The sequence below is a fragment of the Mizuhopecten yessoensis genome, unplaced genomic scaffold, assembly GCF_002113885.1.
Source record: "Mizuhopecten yessoensis strain PY_sf001 unplaced genomic scaffold, ASM211388v2 scaffold7251, whole genome shotgun sequence".
Taxonomy (NCBI): Eukaryota; Metazoa; Mollusca; class Bivalvia; order Pectinida; family Pectinidae; genus Mizuhopecten; species Mizuhopecten yessoensis.
Genome location: NW_018406955.1, coordinates 682351 through 699140, shown reverse-complemented (window position 1 = coordinate 699140; position 16790 = coordinate 682351). Strand labels below are relative to the sequence as shown.

At 41.2% G+C, this 16790-nt stretch overlaps 1 protein-coding gene across 1 annotated transcript in view; it reads right to left on the bottom strand.

Annotated features, from left to right (window-relative positions):
- Positions 1-16790, bottom strand: part of LOC110453285 (syntaxin-binding protein 5-like) — a 139498-nt gene that overhangs the window by 69912 nt on the left and 52796 nt on the right. Inside the window, exon 6 of the mRNA XM_021502172.1 lies at positions 3324-3387. Within this exon, the coding sequence (XP_021357847.1) occupies positions 3324-3387 (64 nt within the window). The remainder of the gene's footprint in view (positions 1-3323; positions 3388-16790) is intronic.

Here is a 16790-nt window from a genome sequence, read left to right as displayed (position 1 = left end):
CTGCAAAATTTCATTGAAATTGGTTCAGGGGTTTTGGAGAAGAAGTCGAAAATGTAAATTGTTTACGGACGCACGACGGACGACGACGGACAAAAGGCGATCGCAATAGGTCACTTGAGACTTTGTCTCAGGTGACCTAATAAACTATAGTAAAGTTTACCTCCTCCCACGGGGGAAATGTGAGACCCCAGGGTCATAAAATTCACAATTTTGGTAGAGCACCTTAAGACCCTTACATCTATGAAGAGTGTTTGATTCTACCATATCTGGGTCTTGAGAAGAAGATTTTTGAAATTTCAGTCAATTCAACCCTTTTTGGCCCCACCCAATAGCCCCAGGGGGGGTTCAGTCAGGGCTCATATGTGCATACCATCAAACTGCTACCCAATACTGATAATGCTAACCCAAATTGAATTACTTCCAATGGAAATTAAACAAATGTTGGTCCAAAATGTGATTTCCCTATATAAACTATAGTAAAGTTTACCCCCTACCCAGGGGGAACCATGAGACCCCAGGGTCAAGAAATTCACATTTTTGGTAAAGCACCTTAAGACCCTTCCATCTATGAAGAGTATTTCATTCTACCATATCTTGGTCTTGAGAAGAAGATTTTTGAAATTTTAGTCAATTTGACCCTTTTTGGCCCAGCCCCTCAGGCCCCTGGGGACCGGGGACCAAACCGGCAACTATTTTCGTTGACCTTTGGCCATGAAAGTTTCTGCAAAATTTCATTGAAATTGGTTCAGGGGTTTTGGAGAAGAAGTCGAAAATGTAAATTGTTTACGGACGCACGACGGACGACAACGGACAAAAGGCGATCGCAATAGGTCACTTGAGACTTTGTCTCAGGTGACCTAAAAATTAATTGAATTTCTTTTTTAATATATTTTTTTTTATCTTTTACCTGACAACCTGTGGTTATTCTTTTCCTTTGAAACATCAATGATCACCTGATATAATTTGCACAAAGTAATAAGTGTAACATTGTAGCGTGATTGCAATATTAATTGTTCTGATTCTAGGATATCATGTTTTTTTGAGTGTCGGGCCTGGAGAGCTAATCATAAATTGTCCCACTGTTTCTGTAACAAAGCCCCTGAGAAATGGCAAGAATATAGACATGGTCCTAAACCCAACAAAGTGATTTTTTATAACTCGTCACAGCAACTGGTGTTAAACTGATCTAATGAAGTTGCTGGTCTGTAAAATTGAAACAGCTTGATAGCAGATCAATGCAGAAACATTATAACCTCTGAGAATCATTAAGTAGTTACTGCTAGGGGCTCCAGGTAATCAAACAAGTCTCTCAGGGTTCCTATCAGAATCAATGACATACCTGTGGCCAGGTAAAGGTAGGCTAGCACTAATTAACCTGCTGTCATTGGCTGCTGCCATAAGTGTTGACAAGCAGCAAGGTGTAGCAGTGTATTCTCGTTCACCTTTGTTATACATTAACTAAGAGACAACTTGAAACAAGAGGCCAAAAGGATCTGTATTGCTCACCTGTATATCTAAGCAATCATGGCAAAATATTCTCCAAATGAGATCCAAGGGAATATGCCAGACCCCAAGGCCAATCCTTGTAGCATATCTGTATTAGATTTTTCACGCCCAGCAATTTTATGTATGGTTATGGGGTTTATGCGGTTTTTAAGCTGTGACTCAGAAACTAGGTCCCTAGGGTTGTGGCCAAACCCCAGGATCAATTATAATATCATGACTGCATTCGTCTCTTCATGCCCAACAATTGTAAATATAGTTTTGGGGTGGGGATCTTAACCGTTTCAAAGTTATGACCCAGGGGTTAAGTGTCCAAATGTGAGGCAGTCCCCAAGGCCATCCTGGAAGCATTATGTGCATTCATCTCTTTAAACTCAGCAATTGCATATATGGTTATAGGGTGGGGATCTCAACTGTTTCCAAGCTGTGACTAAGAAAAAGGGTCCCTAAGGGTTTGGTCAGACCCCAGGGTCTATTCTAATATCATGACTGCATTCGTCTCTCTATGCCCAGCATTTGTATATATATAGCTTTGAGGTGGGGATCTCAACCGTTTTAAAGTTATGGCCCAGGGACTATGTCTAGGGTGGGGCCAGACCCTAGGGCCATCCTGGAAGCAAATGTGCATTCTTCTCTTTATACTCAGCAATGTATATATGGTTATATGGTGGGGATCTCAACCATTTCCAAGTAATAACATGTTTTTGGCCCCATCACTTAGCCCGGGGGTCAGCCCCACCATTTGTACAATTTTGAATCCCTGCCTCACATGAATGCTTCCGACCGAATGATCGATATCCATGGCATAGTTCTAGAGAAGAAATTGTTTATAGCAAAATAGCCAAATTGCCCCCTTTTGGCCCGGCCCTCAGCCCCCTGGGAGGTCAACCCCACAATTTGTACAATTTTGAATCCTCAGCACCTAAGGATGCTTTCAGTCAAATTTGGTTGATATCCATCCGTTAGTTCCAGAGAAGAAGTCGCTTAAAGCAATATAGCCAAATAACCCTTTTTGGAACTGCCACTCAGCCCCCTGGGGGGTCAGCAATACCATTTGTACAATTTTGAATCCCTGCCTCACATGAATGCTTTTGATTAAATATGATTGATATCCAGTGCATAGCTATACAGAAGAAGTGGCTTAAAGCAATATAGCCAAATTGCCCCCTTTTTGCCCTGCCCCTCAGCCCCCTGGGGGGTCAGCAATTCCATTTGTACAATTTTGAATCCTCACCACCTAGGGATGCTTCCAGTCAAATTAAGTTAAATTCCAATCAGTGGTTAAGAAGAAGAAGTCGTTTCAAGAAATTGTTGACGGACGGACGACCGATGCCACAGTATGGCATAAGCTCACCTGGGTCCTTAGGACACGGCGAGCTAAAAATTCAGGTTTAGCAAATTTGAAAATATGTGATAGAGTTCAATTCTAGATTTGATGATCATATTTTGTTTAAAGAGGAAAAGAAATGAGGAATGTAAAAGATAGGGATCGGGTAACAGACAGACTGGAAGATGATATGAAATTTAAAAGAAGGGTTAACAAATAGAGGAGAAAAATGAGAAAAGATGGGACATTGTAATCTTTTAAGGATTAATGCAAAGACAAGTGGGAGGAAAGTATGGGAAAGGATTAGAAGGTTAGGAAGACAGACACATAGAATAGTTATGAAGTAAATAAGACATTGAAGAAGAAGCAGGATGGATTGAAAGTATGGGAAAGAATGTTAGGAAGAGAGACGTAAGGAATAGCTATGAAGTAAATAGGACATTGAAGTAGCAGGATGGAGACAATCTGTGTTACTGGTGTTTTAGGTACAAACCTTGTTAGGGTCTACAGGATTGTCACTCAAGTGTACCACTGTGCCAGGGTGAGTCTTCCTTGACCTGAAAGTATAGAACAATTATGTCAATGCCAACTTGGACTATTAAGCCTAATATACAAACATCTATATACCAGATGTGTCTATGACACATGGATGTCCACGTCTACTCCATCATTAGTAATGTAACTAGATTTAGTTTCTATCTATAATATCTGTGTCATGAAAAGTAGATTCTGTTTTTTGTTAATTAACTGATGAACATGGTGAATGCAGATCTTATCAAACTATTTTGGGACAGATTTCTATGCACACTGCAACATTCAAACGCATCACTGAAATGAAATGGTAAAAACATAATGCCCTCGGCATTTCATGCAGGGGGCAATAAAATAGGGAAATATGGAATAGACAAATAAAGTTCTCTGTTTAGCACAGAAACTCTTTTCCAGATTGATGGGAGCTGTGTGAAGTAACCAGACAAACTAATGTCTTAATAATGTGCCTGGTTATTGTGTAATTACAGCACGTAGTTGATGATGACACCGAGGGAAGGTTTATGTGATGGGATGGCTCCATCAACCCTCCAATAATAGCATTCTAGTACTGTTTTGCATGACAGTTTGACTTCCCTTGTTACTGGTGATTGGTCATAAGCAAAATGTACTTTTAATGCTAGACCACAAAATAGGGAAGAAAGGATGGTGTCCTGTATGTCCTTTAACACAGTATATAGGGGAGATTGATATCCTGTGTATCCCCTAACACATTACATAGGAGGGGAGGATGGTGCCCTGTGTACCCTCTAAAACAGTACATAGGAGGGGAGGACTGTGCTCTGTGTATCCCCTAACACATTACATAGGAGGGGAGGATGGTACCCCGCGTATCCCCTAACACAGTATATAGGAGGGGAGGACTGTGCTCTGTGTATCCCCTAACACAGTATATATGAGGAGAGGACTGTGCTCTGTGTATCCCCTAACACAGTACATAGAAGGGGGGAATGGTGCTCTGTGTATCTCCTAGCACAGTACATATGAGGGGAGGATATGGTACCCCGTGTATCCCCTAACACAGTATATAGGAGGGGAGGACTGTGCACTGTGTATCCCCTAACACAGTACATAGAAGGGGGGAATGGTGCTCTGTGTATCGCCTAACACAGTACATATGAGGGGAGGATATGGTACCCTGTGTATCCCCTAACACAGTATATAGGAGGGGAAGACTGTGATCTGTGTATCCCCTAACACAGTATATAAAAGGGGAGGACTGTGCTATGTGTATCCCCTAACACAGTACATATGTTGGGATGATATGGTACCCCGTGTATCCCCTAACACAGTATATAGGAGGGAAGAACTGTGCTCTGTGTATCCCCTTACACAGTATATAGGAGGGGAGGACTGTGCTCTGTGTATCCCCTAACACAGTATATAGGAGGGGAAGACTGTGCTCTGTGTATCCCCTAACACAGTACATAGAAGGGGGGAATGGTGCTCTGTGTATTGCCTAACACAGTACATATGAGGGGAGGATATGGTACCCTATGTATCCTCTAACACAGTACATAGGAGGGGAGGATGGTACCCTGTGTATCCTCTAAAACAGTACATATGAGGGGAGGACTGTGCACTGTGTATCCTCTAAAACAGTATATAGGAGTGGAGGACTGTGCTCTGTGTATCCCCTAACACAGTATAGGGGATGGGAAAGGACTGTTTGTTAACCATTTATATATGGTTATCAAAGGATATAGGATATCAACTGATATGTTCAGCAACAAGTCACTGCCAGGATTATATTATATTGAAGGTGTATAGATAATGGTTATGAAATTTTTGATTTTGAAACCAAAACTGACTTTAACTAGCAATAATTTGATTCCGATACATATATCCCCAGTCTCTGCCTTCATCTGAACATAATCTGAGACTTAACTCTGACAGGGATGCTACATTTATTATGTAACATTGGTAGGATCCCCTGATGGTAGCCAGACACACTAGAGTGTTATTCCTCATTGACAATGCCCTGCCATGAATAAGTCCTAATTAAGGCAGGACTTGTAACCAAACCAGCCACGAGAACTCTTCATAAAACAATAATGTAAAAAGCTCCCACCAACAACAAGCAAAGGCAACAGTTTCAATCTAACATAACTTTCAAAAGGGATAGATATGTTTTTGTATCTTATGGTCGTTGGTTTGCATGTTTATAGTATTTTCTTGTTAATGGTAGCATGTCTTGTCACTTAATCCATGTTCTGTGTCATACATCACATTGCGTGTTGGCAGAATGGAGCAAGGCAATGTTAAGGTGTGCCCCATCATGTCAAGCAAGTAGGCATTAAGGTATCTCTGGCCATCTCACCACTCCAAACCCTCAACCAAACACAGCTCCTCAGAAAATCACAATTTCAAACCTACAACTAGACATGGCTCCCCCTAGACTCAAACCACTAGATGTCCTGAACCACCAAGGCTCTTCCTACACTCACGCCCCAAATACTTGTCGACCAAACACGCCTCACAACCGAATATAGCTCCTACGCTCAAACTCCGAATACTTGTCGACCAAATACGCCTCACAACCGAATATAGCTCCTACGCTCAAACCCCGAATACATGTCGACAAAACACGCCTCACAACCTAATATAGCTCCTACGCTCAAACCCCAAATACTTGTCGACCAAACACGCCTCACAACCGAATATAGCTCCTACGCTCAAACCCCGAATACATGTCGACCAAACACGCCTCACAACCTAATATAGCTCCTACGCTCAAACCCCGAATACTTGTCGACCAAACACGCCTCACAACCGAATATAGCTCCTACGCTCAAACTCCGAATACTTGTCGACCAAATACGCCTCACAACCGAATATAGCTCCTACGCTCAAACCCCGAATACTTGTCAACCAAACACGCCTCACAACCGAATATAGCTCCTACACTCACATCCCAAATCCCACTACTTAACCCTTAGGCTGCTACGCACGACAATAGTCGTTTTTAAAAGTCGGGCTGTCAGTGCTTCGCTCGGCCTGTAGGTTTTGATCGGTAGCCAGGAAGTGTGAAGTCGGGTTGTTGCTATACCAAACCCGAACGCGTATAGTAGAAGGGTTCTGATTGGTTGTTTTGTCATTACTTTTGATATTCACGGTAGTGTACCCTAGTAATAACCAAAGGTGTGCGAGAGAATTTCAAATCGAAAAAAAAGTCATAAAAATGGCGGACGTGTAGATTGAAGCGATGCATATGATGGTAAACATTTACTTTCCATCCGAGGACCGAGGCGCACATGTCGTCTGCAGGTGAAGCCGAATTGAACATTGACACGTTTTGAGCCGATTTATTTCTTCAAACTTTTTATCGGTGACTTAATCATAAACTAGACCGTAGCTAAGATATATCTATATGCCGACTGTGACAGTAAATTTATTTAATGGCGACCTGAAACCTGTAGCAAATCACATGTAATTCTTGACGAAATACCTGACCTTTTTACCTGAGAATCTCCGTGTAAATATACAGCGTCTTATGTCAAAAATGAAATTTATAATCTCTGTTATCATTTGCCAATCACATTTACGGACGAAAATAATTTTAAAATGATCTTCCTCTTGCTTAAATCCGATTAATTAAAAGTTTCACATTTTCTTACCTTTATTACCACCTGTACAGGTAAATACTGAAGCAACTTTAGAATTGAAAACGTTAATATAAACTAGAGACAACAACGAACAATTTTCATATAACTTTTTTTCACATATAACAAATATTTTCCAAGTTATGCACATTTGAAAAATCAAGTAAATTAATTTAAATTTCAATAATTAATTCAGCAGTGGTGTCCGTTTACATAGAAATCAATATAGCAGCCTAAGGGTTAANCAAATATGCATAAACTGACATTTACAAAACTTTATCTTTTCATTATCTTTTCTTATTTCTCGTATGGCCGTAAAGAGTAATGTAGTCCTTTTGGTACCAACAAACAGCAAATGCCAGAAGGCAATAATCTGAAGCTTCACAGAGGTGAGTCAGAAATTGGAATTATTTTTGTCACATCAGAAGACTTCATTTGCTATATTGTAGGGTACTTAGTTCTGCTGTGTACAGAAGGTTGTAGTGTTGCTGGTATTAAACTCTGTGGTGAAAAGATACTCTTCCAGGTAATACAATATTGGAATCTGTTTTGGATTTTTTTGAAATTTCAAAAATAGTGGTTTTCAATAGAAAACTTATCTTTCACCAATATGGGAAGAGAATGTCACTGTATATATCTCTGCTGGATTTTTAACCAATATTGAATGAGTTATCATTGGTGTTAAGTTTTAGGTTTTTGGTCTTTAAATAAGAAATAGTTGATTTATAAGATTTCGTAATTCAACACTATATATACCAATGAATTAGCAGTTATCTGATAATGTAAACAACTAAGTGAAGTAAATAAATAAAACATCTTTTTTTGAAGCGGTGTGTTAACAAAAATGTTATAAACCATTTTGTTGCAGACAATTGATCAATATACCTATAACAGTGTATTGTTTTGAGCGATATTGTGGAGCAGGTGTTTGTCTTCCTTATAGCTTTGTAATAGGGCTCTACCACTGAGAGCAGCTGGAAATCTCCTGTAGCAGCCACAGTCACCCATTTCTGTATGTTTTAAACAGGAGAACAAATTAGCTAATTACCTCTGTATTTACAACACAGGCAGAGTAGCAGGTGCTCATGGCACAGGTAAAGCTGGAACATGTTCATCAATACAGCCATGCAATTACCTTACCTGCAAGAATGTCACGCACACCTCTTACACAAATATGTGCTCCCATATCATAGAAACTATTATTTCATACACTTTTTATGAACTATGATATCCTCACGATTGTTAAAACACACAAGGGGAACTCCATTTCTGATGACTTCTTTTTCTATTCATTCTATGGGCTCTTTTTTACAAGTGTATGTCGTTCTATGGGCTCCTATACACTATCACACTCTGTGAGTTCCCATTTTTTCAAGTAGAACTTATAAGCAGTATGTCCCATATGAAGCATTCATGCAAGTATCACATCCTATGGGCTCTTTTAAACAGTCCAAGGATCAAATGTTGTTATACGGAAAAAATCTTTCTATTCAATTAATTTTCAATACTAGAAACATTTCATTGCTATTCATCTTCAATTTCCATAGATCTTTTATTACTAAAGATCTTTCTTTACCTTTGACCTTTCAATATTATTTTTCTTATATGCACATTTCAATCTCCTTGCCTAAACAAGACTCAGGAAATGTTTCCATACCATTAGCTTTCTAATATTAGACATTTTTCTGTGACATTGGCCTTCTAATAATCAATTCAATGCAAGAGCTTGGCATTACACTGGTGGCCATGGCTTTTGATGGCTTGGCATTACGCTGGTGGCCATGGCTTTTGATGGCTTGGCACTACGCTGGTGGCCATGGCTTTTGATGGCTTGGCATTACACTGGGGGCCATGGCTTTTGATGGCTTGGCATTACACTGGTGACCATGGCTTTTGATGGCTTGGTATTACACTGGTGGCCATGACTTTTGATGGCTTGGCATTACACTGGGGGCCATGGCTTTTGATGGCTTGGCATTACACTGGTTGCCATGGCTTTTGATGGCTTGGCATTACACTGGGGGCCATGGCTTTTGATGGCTTGGCATTACGCTGGTGACCATGGCTTTTGATGGCTTGGCATTACGCTGGTGCCCATGGCTTTTGATGGCTTGGCATTACGCTGGTGCCCATGGCTTTTGATGGCTTGGCATTACGCTGGTGGCCATGGCTTTTGATGGCTTGGCATTACGCTGGGGACCATGGCTTTTGATGGCTTGGCATTACGCTGGTGGCCATGGCTTTTGATGGCTTGGCAATACGCTGGTGGCCATGGCTTTTGATGGCTTGGCACTACGCTGGTGGCCATGGCTTTTGATGGCTTGGCAATACGCTGGTGGCCATGGCTTTTGATGGCTTGGCACTACGCTGGTGGCCATGGCTTTTGATGGCTTGGCAATACGCTGGTGGCCATGGCTTTTGATGGCTTGGCAATACGCTGGTGGCCATGGCTTTTGATGGCTTGGCATTACGCTGGGGACCATGGCTTTTGATGGCTTGGCATTACGCTGGTGCCCATGGCTTTTGATGGCTTGGCATTACACTGGTGTCCATGGCTTTTGATGGCTTGGCATTACACTGGTTGCCATGGCTTTTGATGGCTTGGCATTACACTGGTGTCCATGGCTTTTGATGGCTTGGCATTACGCTGGTGCCCATGGCTTTTGATGGCTTGGCATTACACTGGTTGCCATGGCTTTTGATGGCTTGGCATTACACTGGGGGCCATGGCTTTTGATGGCTTGGCATTACACTGGGGGCCATGGCTTTTGATGGCTTGGCATTACACTGGTTGCCATGGCTTTTGATGGCTTGGCATTACACTGGTGACCATGGCTTTTGATGACTTGGCATTACACTGGTGACCATGGCTTTTGATGGTTTGGCATTACACTGGTGGCCATGGCTTTTGATGGCTTTGCCTTACGCTGGTGACCATGGCTTTTGATGGCTTGGGATTACACTGGTGGCCATGGCTTTTGATGGCTTGGTATTACACTGGTGGCCATGGCTTTTGATGACTTGGCATTACACTGGTGACCATGGCTTTTGATGGTTTGGCATTACACTGGTGGCCATGGCTTTTGATGACTGGCATTACACTGGTGGCCATGGCTTTTGATGGCTGGGATTACACTGGTGGCCATGGCTTTTGATGGCTTTGCCTTACGCTGGTGACCATGGCTTTTGATGGCTTGGCATTACACTGGTGGCAATGGCTTTTGATGACTGGCATTACACTGGTGACCATGGCTTTTGATGGCTTGGTATTACACTGGTGGCCATGGCTTTTGATGACTTGGCATTACACTGGTGACCATGGCTTTTGATGACTTGGCATTACACTGGTGACCATGGCTTTTGATGGTTTGGCATTACACTGGTGGCCATGGCTTTTGATGGCTTGGCATTACGCTGGTGCCCATGGCTTTTGATGGCTTGGCATTACGCTGGTGCCCATGGCTTTTGATGGCTTGGCATTACGCTGGTGACCATGGCTTTTGATGGCTTGGGATTACACTGGTGGCCATGGCTTTTGATGGCTTTGCCTTACGCTGGTGACCATGGCTTTTGATGGCTTGGCATTACACTGGGGGCCATGGCTTTTGATGGCTTGGCATTACACTGGTTGCCATGGCTTTTGATGGCTTGGCATTACACTGGTTGCCATGGCTTTTGATGGCTTGGCATTACACTGGGGGCCATGGCTTTTGATGGCTTGGCATTACACTGGTGGCCATGGCTTTTGATGACTGGCATTACACTGGTGACCATGGCTTTTGATGGCTTGGCATTACACTGGTGGCCATGGCTTTTGATGGCTTGGCATTACACTGGTGACCATGGCTTTTGATGGCTTGGCATTACACTGGTGGCCATGGCTTGTGATGGCTTGGCATTACACTTGTGACCATGGCTTTTGATGGCTTGGCTAAGAGAGCAGACATGCAATCCTATCTGATAAGTTGTCATCTTGTTTCAGACACTAGATTCATACAATCTTTATCCACAACAAATTTACCTTTATTTCTCTACTCCTTTGAAAACCTATTTTGATAACATTTTTATACCAATACCATGATCAGAAGATAAATATTGGTAATATAATATATAAAATATACCAACAACAGAATTTAACAAAGTGTATACATGTACAAGTTTTCTCTGTTTCTTTTCTCCAAAAAAATCTTCTTGTAATATCTGCCTTGATTGCAAGTTCCCGTATTCTTCAATTACATTGCTTTTCGTACTCTGTAACCTCAGAGTTTCCCCCCTGGATACTAAATTTAGTAACAGCATATGTAACACAATACAAGAGGGTCATAAATGATATCATCGCACAGGTAAAATCAATAGTACTTGTTTTTATTTACAGTGTGTCTGGACAAAGCCTGCATAATATATTTGCTGAAGTTCAATGAATTATTGAAAGCCTTGTATTCGATTACCTTCATATTTGTAGAGCGAGAGTTTTTGGTTAAGTTAATGTCACAAATAACCATTGGGGTATTGTCCTGGAGACGGAAGTTTGAATCCTCGCTTGGACATAACATTCTATCGAAGGAGTCCTAGCATTTGTCTTATAAATGATCTGATTCAAGTCACATGACACCCAACACAGAGTGCAAGTGCCTGTGACTCTAACCAGAGTTACCTGTATAGTAGGACCTGGTCACCTATTGTTAGAGGTAGACACAGTCAAGTTAACCTGGTCACTCAATAAGTGTTCATAGGTGACCAATATACATGTATATCCGGACTGAACCGTATTAATCAGCCCTAAGGATGGACACAGTGGAACTAACCAGGGTCACTTGGTATTTAGGGTGGTCACTTGGACAGACCTGAGCTTTCCATATTTTTGTGTGGATAATTTACTCCAACACTAAGGAATGGTACTGGACTGTCACAGCCCAGACGGTCCTTTACAAGTGATGCTGGACCGTCACAGTCCAGACTGTCCTTTACAAGTGATGCTGGACAGTCACAGCCCAGACTGTCCTTTACAAGTGATGCTGGACTGTCACAGCCCAGACTGTCCTTTACAAATGATGCTGGACAGTCACAGCCCAGACTGTTCTTTACAAATGATGCTGGACCATCACAGCCTAGAGACAGTCCTTTACAAGTGATGCTGGACCGTCAGAGCCCAGACTGTCCTTTACAAGTGCTGCTGGACAGTCCGAGCCCAGACTGTCCTTTACAAGTGATGCTGAACTGTCACAGCCCAGACTGTCCTTTACAAATGATGATGGACCGTCACAGCCCAGACTGTCCTTTACAAGTGATGCTGGACTGTTACAGCCCAGACTGTCCTTTACAAATGATGATGGACCGTCACAGCCCAGACTGTCCTTTACAAGTGAGGCTGGACTGTCACAGCCCAGACTGTCCTTTACAAGTGGTGCTGAACTGTCAGAGCCCAGACTGTCCTTTACAAGTGCTGCTGGACAGTCCGAGCCCAGACTGTCCTTTACAAGTGCTGCTGGACAGTCCGAGCCCAGACTGTCCTTTACAAGTGATGCTGAACTGTCACAGCCCAGACTGTCCTTTACAAGTGGTGCTGGACTGTGACAGCCCAGACTGTCCTTTACAAGTGATGCGGGACTGGCACAGCCCAGACTGTCCTTTACAAGTGATGCTGGACTGACGGAGCCCAGACTGTCCTTTACAAATGATGCTGGACAGTCACAGCCCAGACTGTCCTTTACAAGTGATGCTGGACTGTCACAGACCAGACGGTCCTTTACAAGCATAAAGCTTGAGTATCTCAACTGTGCTACAATGTTTTAAAGAACACTCACATGAATAGAGCTCACCTTCTTAAAACTAAAGGTCACATCATCGCCAAATTATCTTTGGCAATCACATTTACAGCATCTAGTTGAAGCAAGAATTAAATACATTTCTTTAACTACCATTAATGTGGGAAGACAACTCAGCCATCAAATTATCGATGATTAATTCCAAGAAGAGTGCAGGAGTGAGCACACTAAGAACTTGAACCAATAGCTATATCGCGGGCCAATCTGTTGGGTTCCTGCCCCTAATAGGCTAAACTATATATAAAGTACTGAGGTGAAGGCACAGACGTTATCTGATTGGCCGCACCAATTTAATCCATCAAGTTGTTAGTATGACCATGTCATCATTAATTACCTGCTAATGACGTGCTAACCGAATAAGGTAACAGAAATAACATTTACACTATCCGCCTGACCTTTGTACGATTTACTCTGGTGAATAAGCCGCATGTCAAGAGAGTCTGGTCATCAGGTTCCTGACAAGAGGTTTATATCAAGAGGCATTTTTCTGTCTTGTTTTTTTCATAAACCAAGACACTATTTTTTTAGACCTTAAACAAAGATACAAATTACACACCGACAAAAAAGTGTATTGTTTAGATGTAAACAATCATTATTAATTAAACCTTACCATTCCTGTGATTCACCACAGACAGCAGGTCTGGGAGATCTTGGTCAAAATCTGACCATTACAATTACCTTGGGTGGCTTCCATGTCTGACCTTTGTACTGTCAGATGTATTGCCAATGACTCAGCATGGTAGTCACAAATGTCTGGCCTCCATGACCCCTGACCTTGTTATGTCTGTTCCTAGTGACCCCCTGACCTTGTTGATATAGCATAACCTTGTTATGTCCAATCATTGTGACTATGTGAACTTTAGTAAAAGCTTCTTTTTCACCTTGATACTACTTGCAAGTGCAAAACTAGGTATTAGTCAGTTCTGTACATTAATCGTTTTCACATCTAAAAATAAACTTTATTGAATTTGAAGTAAAACATGTATGTAATATTCCCTATTGTCTAAAATAAGTGAATTGAATCAGGTAGCTTTTACAGGTACAAGTCTTCTGAATATCAACTTGCAATATCATATGAAAATTTGGGACAAACTTTTATATTACAACAATTTCCTATTTCAGAAAATTTACCCAAATATGTAATGCATAAAAAGGAGGCAATAAAGGAGGAATGATCAACTATCAAAATCAAGAGCCTTTAATGGATACAGAAGCAATCATACTACAAGACGATGTTGTCTTGTTTGATATGAAATGTGTCCAATACACAAGATATTAGAAAACCCTTCAGCATCTTCCGATGAAAATTGACAACAAATCACACACACCATTGACCAAAGGTTATTATCATAAAATTATTGAGCCAATATTTGTTGACCCTTTCGAAAATCTGACTGTCTAGATGAAGATGGCTTGAGTTGAGTTGTGTATGGGGAGGAGTGTACAGGCCTGACAATGATTGCTCTGTCAAGTCCATGTGATGTAGGCCAGGAGGAGATAATGATGTTTGTGTTACAGACCTCTCACACACTGTCCATACATCACAACACACCAGTAGCCAATAGTACAAGCTATGCATAAGCTGAGTTGTTGGACTCGGAGATGAGGACCCAGCATCCTAGGACAGAGTCCATATAGGCGAACCAGACCATTCAAGTGTTGGCAATAACCTCTTATTTTTCAGTCTGTACTGTAGTTTTACTCTGAAATCAAATATGGTGCCCAGCACTCCACTCCTAGAAACTCACTGTATAACCAAAACAAATGATAGTCTAATCTTTCAGTATTGCTCATTTTCCTGGACAGAAAATACATATAGCCCATCAAAGTCACCTTCCAATACCCCTTCTGAACTTCCACTTGTGAATGATGAGCTTTGTCCCTAACAAGATAAACAAATGCAAAAGCTCCTCAACTCAAATGTTCCTAAGCACTGTAGTAAGGATGGGGGATAGGGAAGAAACATGGGGATTTTTGATTCATGACATGCTGATTCACTAGATGATGAACAAGCATTGATTTATACGAGTGTCCCTATAACTGTCTATATACAGCTAGCCAGTACAATTAAGATATCAACAATATTTACAGACAAGTTGACAGGTCAGAATGAAGGCAGGATTATTAGGAGGTTGGTCTAATGAAATGTGTTAATCAAGAAAAGTTAGGCAGACAGCAGAACCCCACTACATCAAATGTACCCGACAGAAAAGCCTCGTAAATTACACTTATAACACACAAAACCCTGCTAGATTATACTTCAACAACACACAAAACCCTGCTAGATTACACTTACACTCACAAAATCTTGCTAGATTACACTACAACACGCAAAACCCTGCTAGATTATACAACAACACGCAAAACCCTGCTATATTACACAACAACACACAAAACCCTACTAGAATACACTTATANGCAAAACCCTGCTAGATTATACAACAACACGCAAAACCCTACTATATTACACAACAACACACAAAACCCTACTAGAATACACTTATAACACACAAAACCCTGCTAGATTATACTTACAACACACAAAATCTTGCTAGATTACCCTACAACACGCAAAACCCTGCTAGATTATACAACAACACGCAAACCCCTGCTATATTACACAACAACACACAGAACCCTACTAGAATACACTTATAACACACAAAACCCTGCTAGATTATACTTACAACACACAAAATCTTGCTAGATTACCCTACAACACGCAAAACCCTGCTAGATTATACAACAACACGCAAAACCCTGCTATATTACACAACAACACACAGAACCCTACTAGAATACACTTATAACACACAAAACCCTGCTCGACTATACTTCAACAACACACAAAACCCTGCTAGATTACACGACAACACACAAAACCCTGCTAGATTACACGACAACACACAAAACCCTGCTAGATTACACTTACACTCACAAAATCTTGCTAGATTACACTACAAAACGCAAAACCCTGCTAGATTATACAACAACACGCAAAACCCTGCTAGATTACACAACAACACACAAAACCCTGCTAGATTATACTTCAACAACACACAAAACCCTGCTAGATTACACTTACAACACACAGAATCTTGCTAGATTACACTACAACACACAAAACCCTACTAGATTACACTACAACACACAAAACCCTGCTAGATTACACTACAACACACAAAACCCTGATAGATTATATAATTACACGACAACACACAAAACCCTGCTAGAGTACACTACAACATACAAAATCTTGCTAGATTACACTTTTAACTGACAAAACACAATAAATCACACTACAACACACAGAAGCCTGGTAAAATCACAGGTATTGGGTAAAAAAGCATATATCATATACTAGAACAGCAAGGTACCTAGATAAAGATACATGGATGTTTCTGTGCTTACATAATCGTTTCTCGTTCAATAAAAATTGACAGCTGTTCACCTATGTTTCTGGGTAATATGTCACCGAGAAACAAATCGCTCTTCCTCTCTGTCATAGCCAATCAAGGATCATATAGCATGAGGCAAAGCAAATGTCTAGAACTCTGACGTCCATTCACCAATATCCATACTAGCTCACCATTTAATCAATCAAAATTCTGACAAATAATGGATAGGAATCATCTTAATATTGAACCAACATTTACATTCAAATCCCTAGAAATATATTACCAAACTTCATCTGGCTAAATTTTAATGTAAGAAAACACCAAGGTCAAGTCAATGTAAGGTAAAATGATGAATCGTTATCTCAATACTGTGCCCACCATTGACTCTACTAGACAGATCCCTCACCATCTACTACACAGATCCCTCACCAACATTTCCACCAGTGACTCTACTAGACAGATCCATCACCAACATTTCCACCAGTGACTCTACTAGACAGATCCATCACGAACATTTCCACCAGTGACTCTACTAGACAGATCCCTCACCATCTACTAGACAGATCTCTCACCAACATTTCCACCA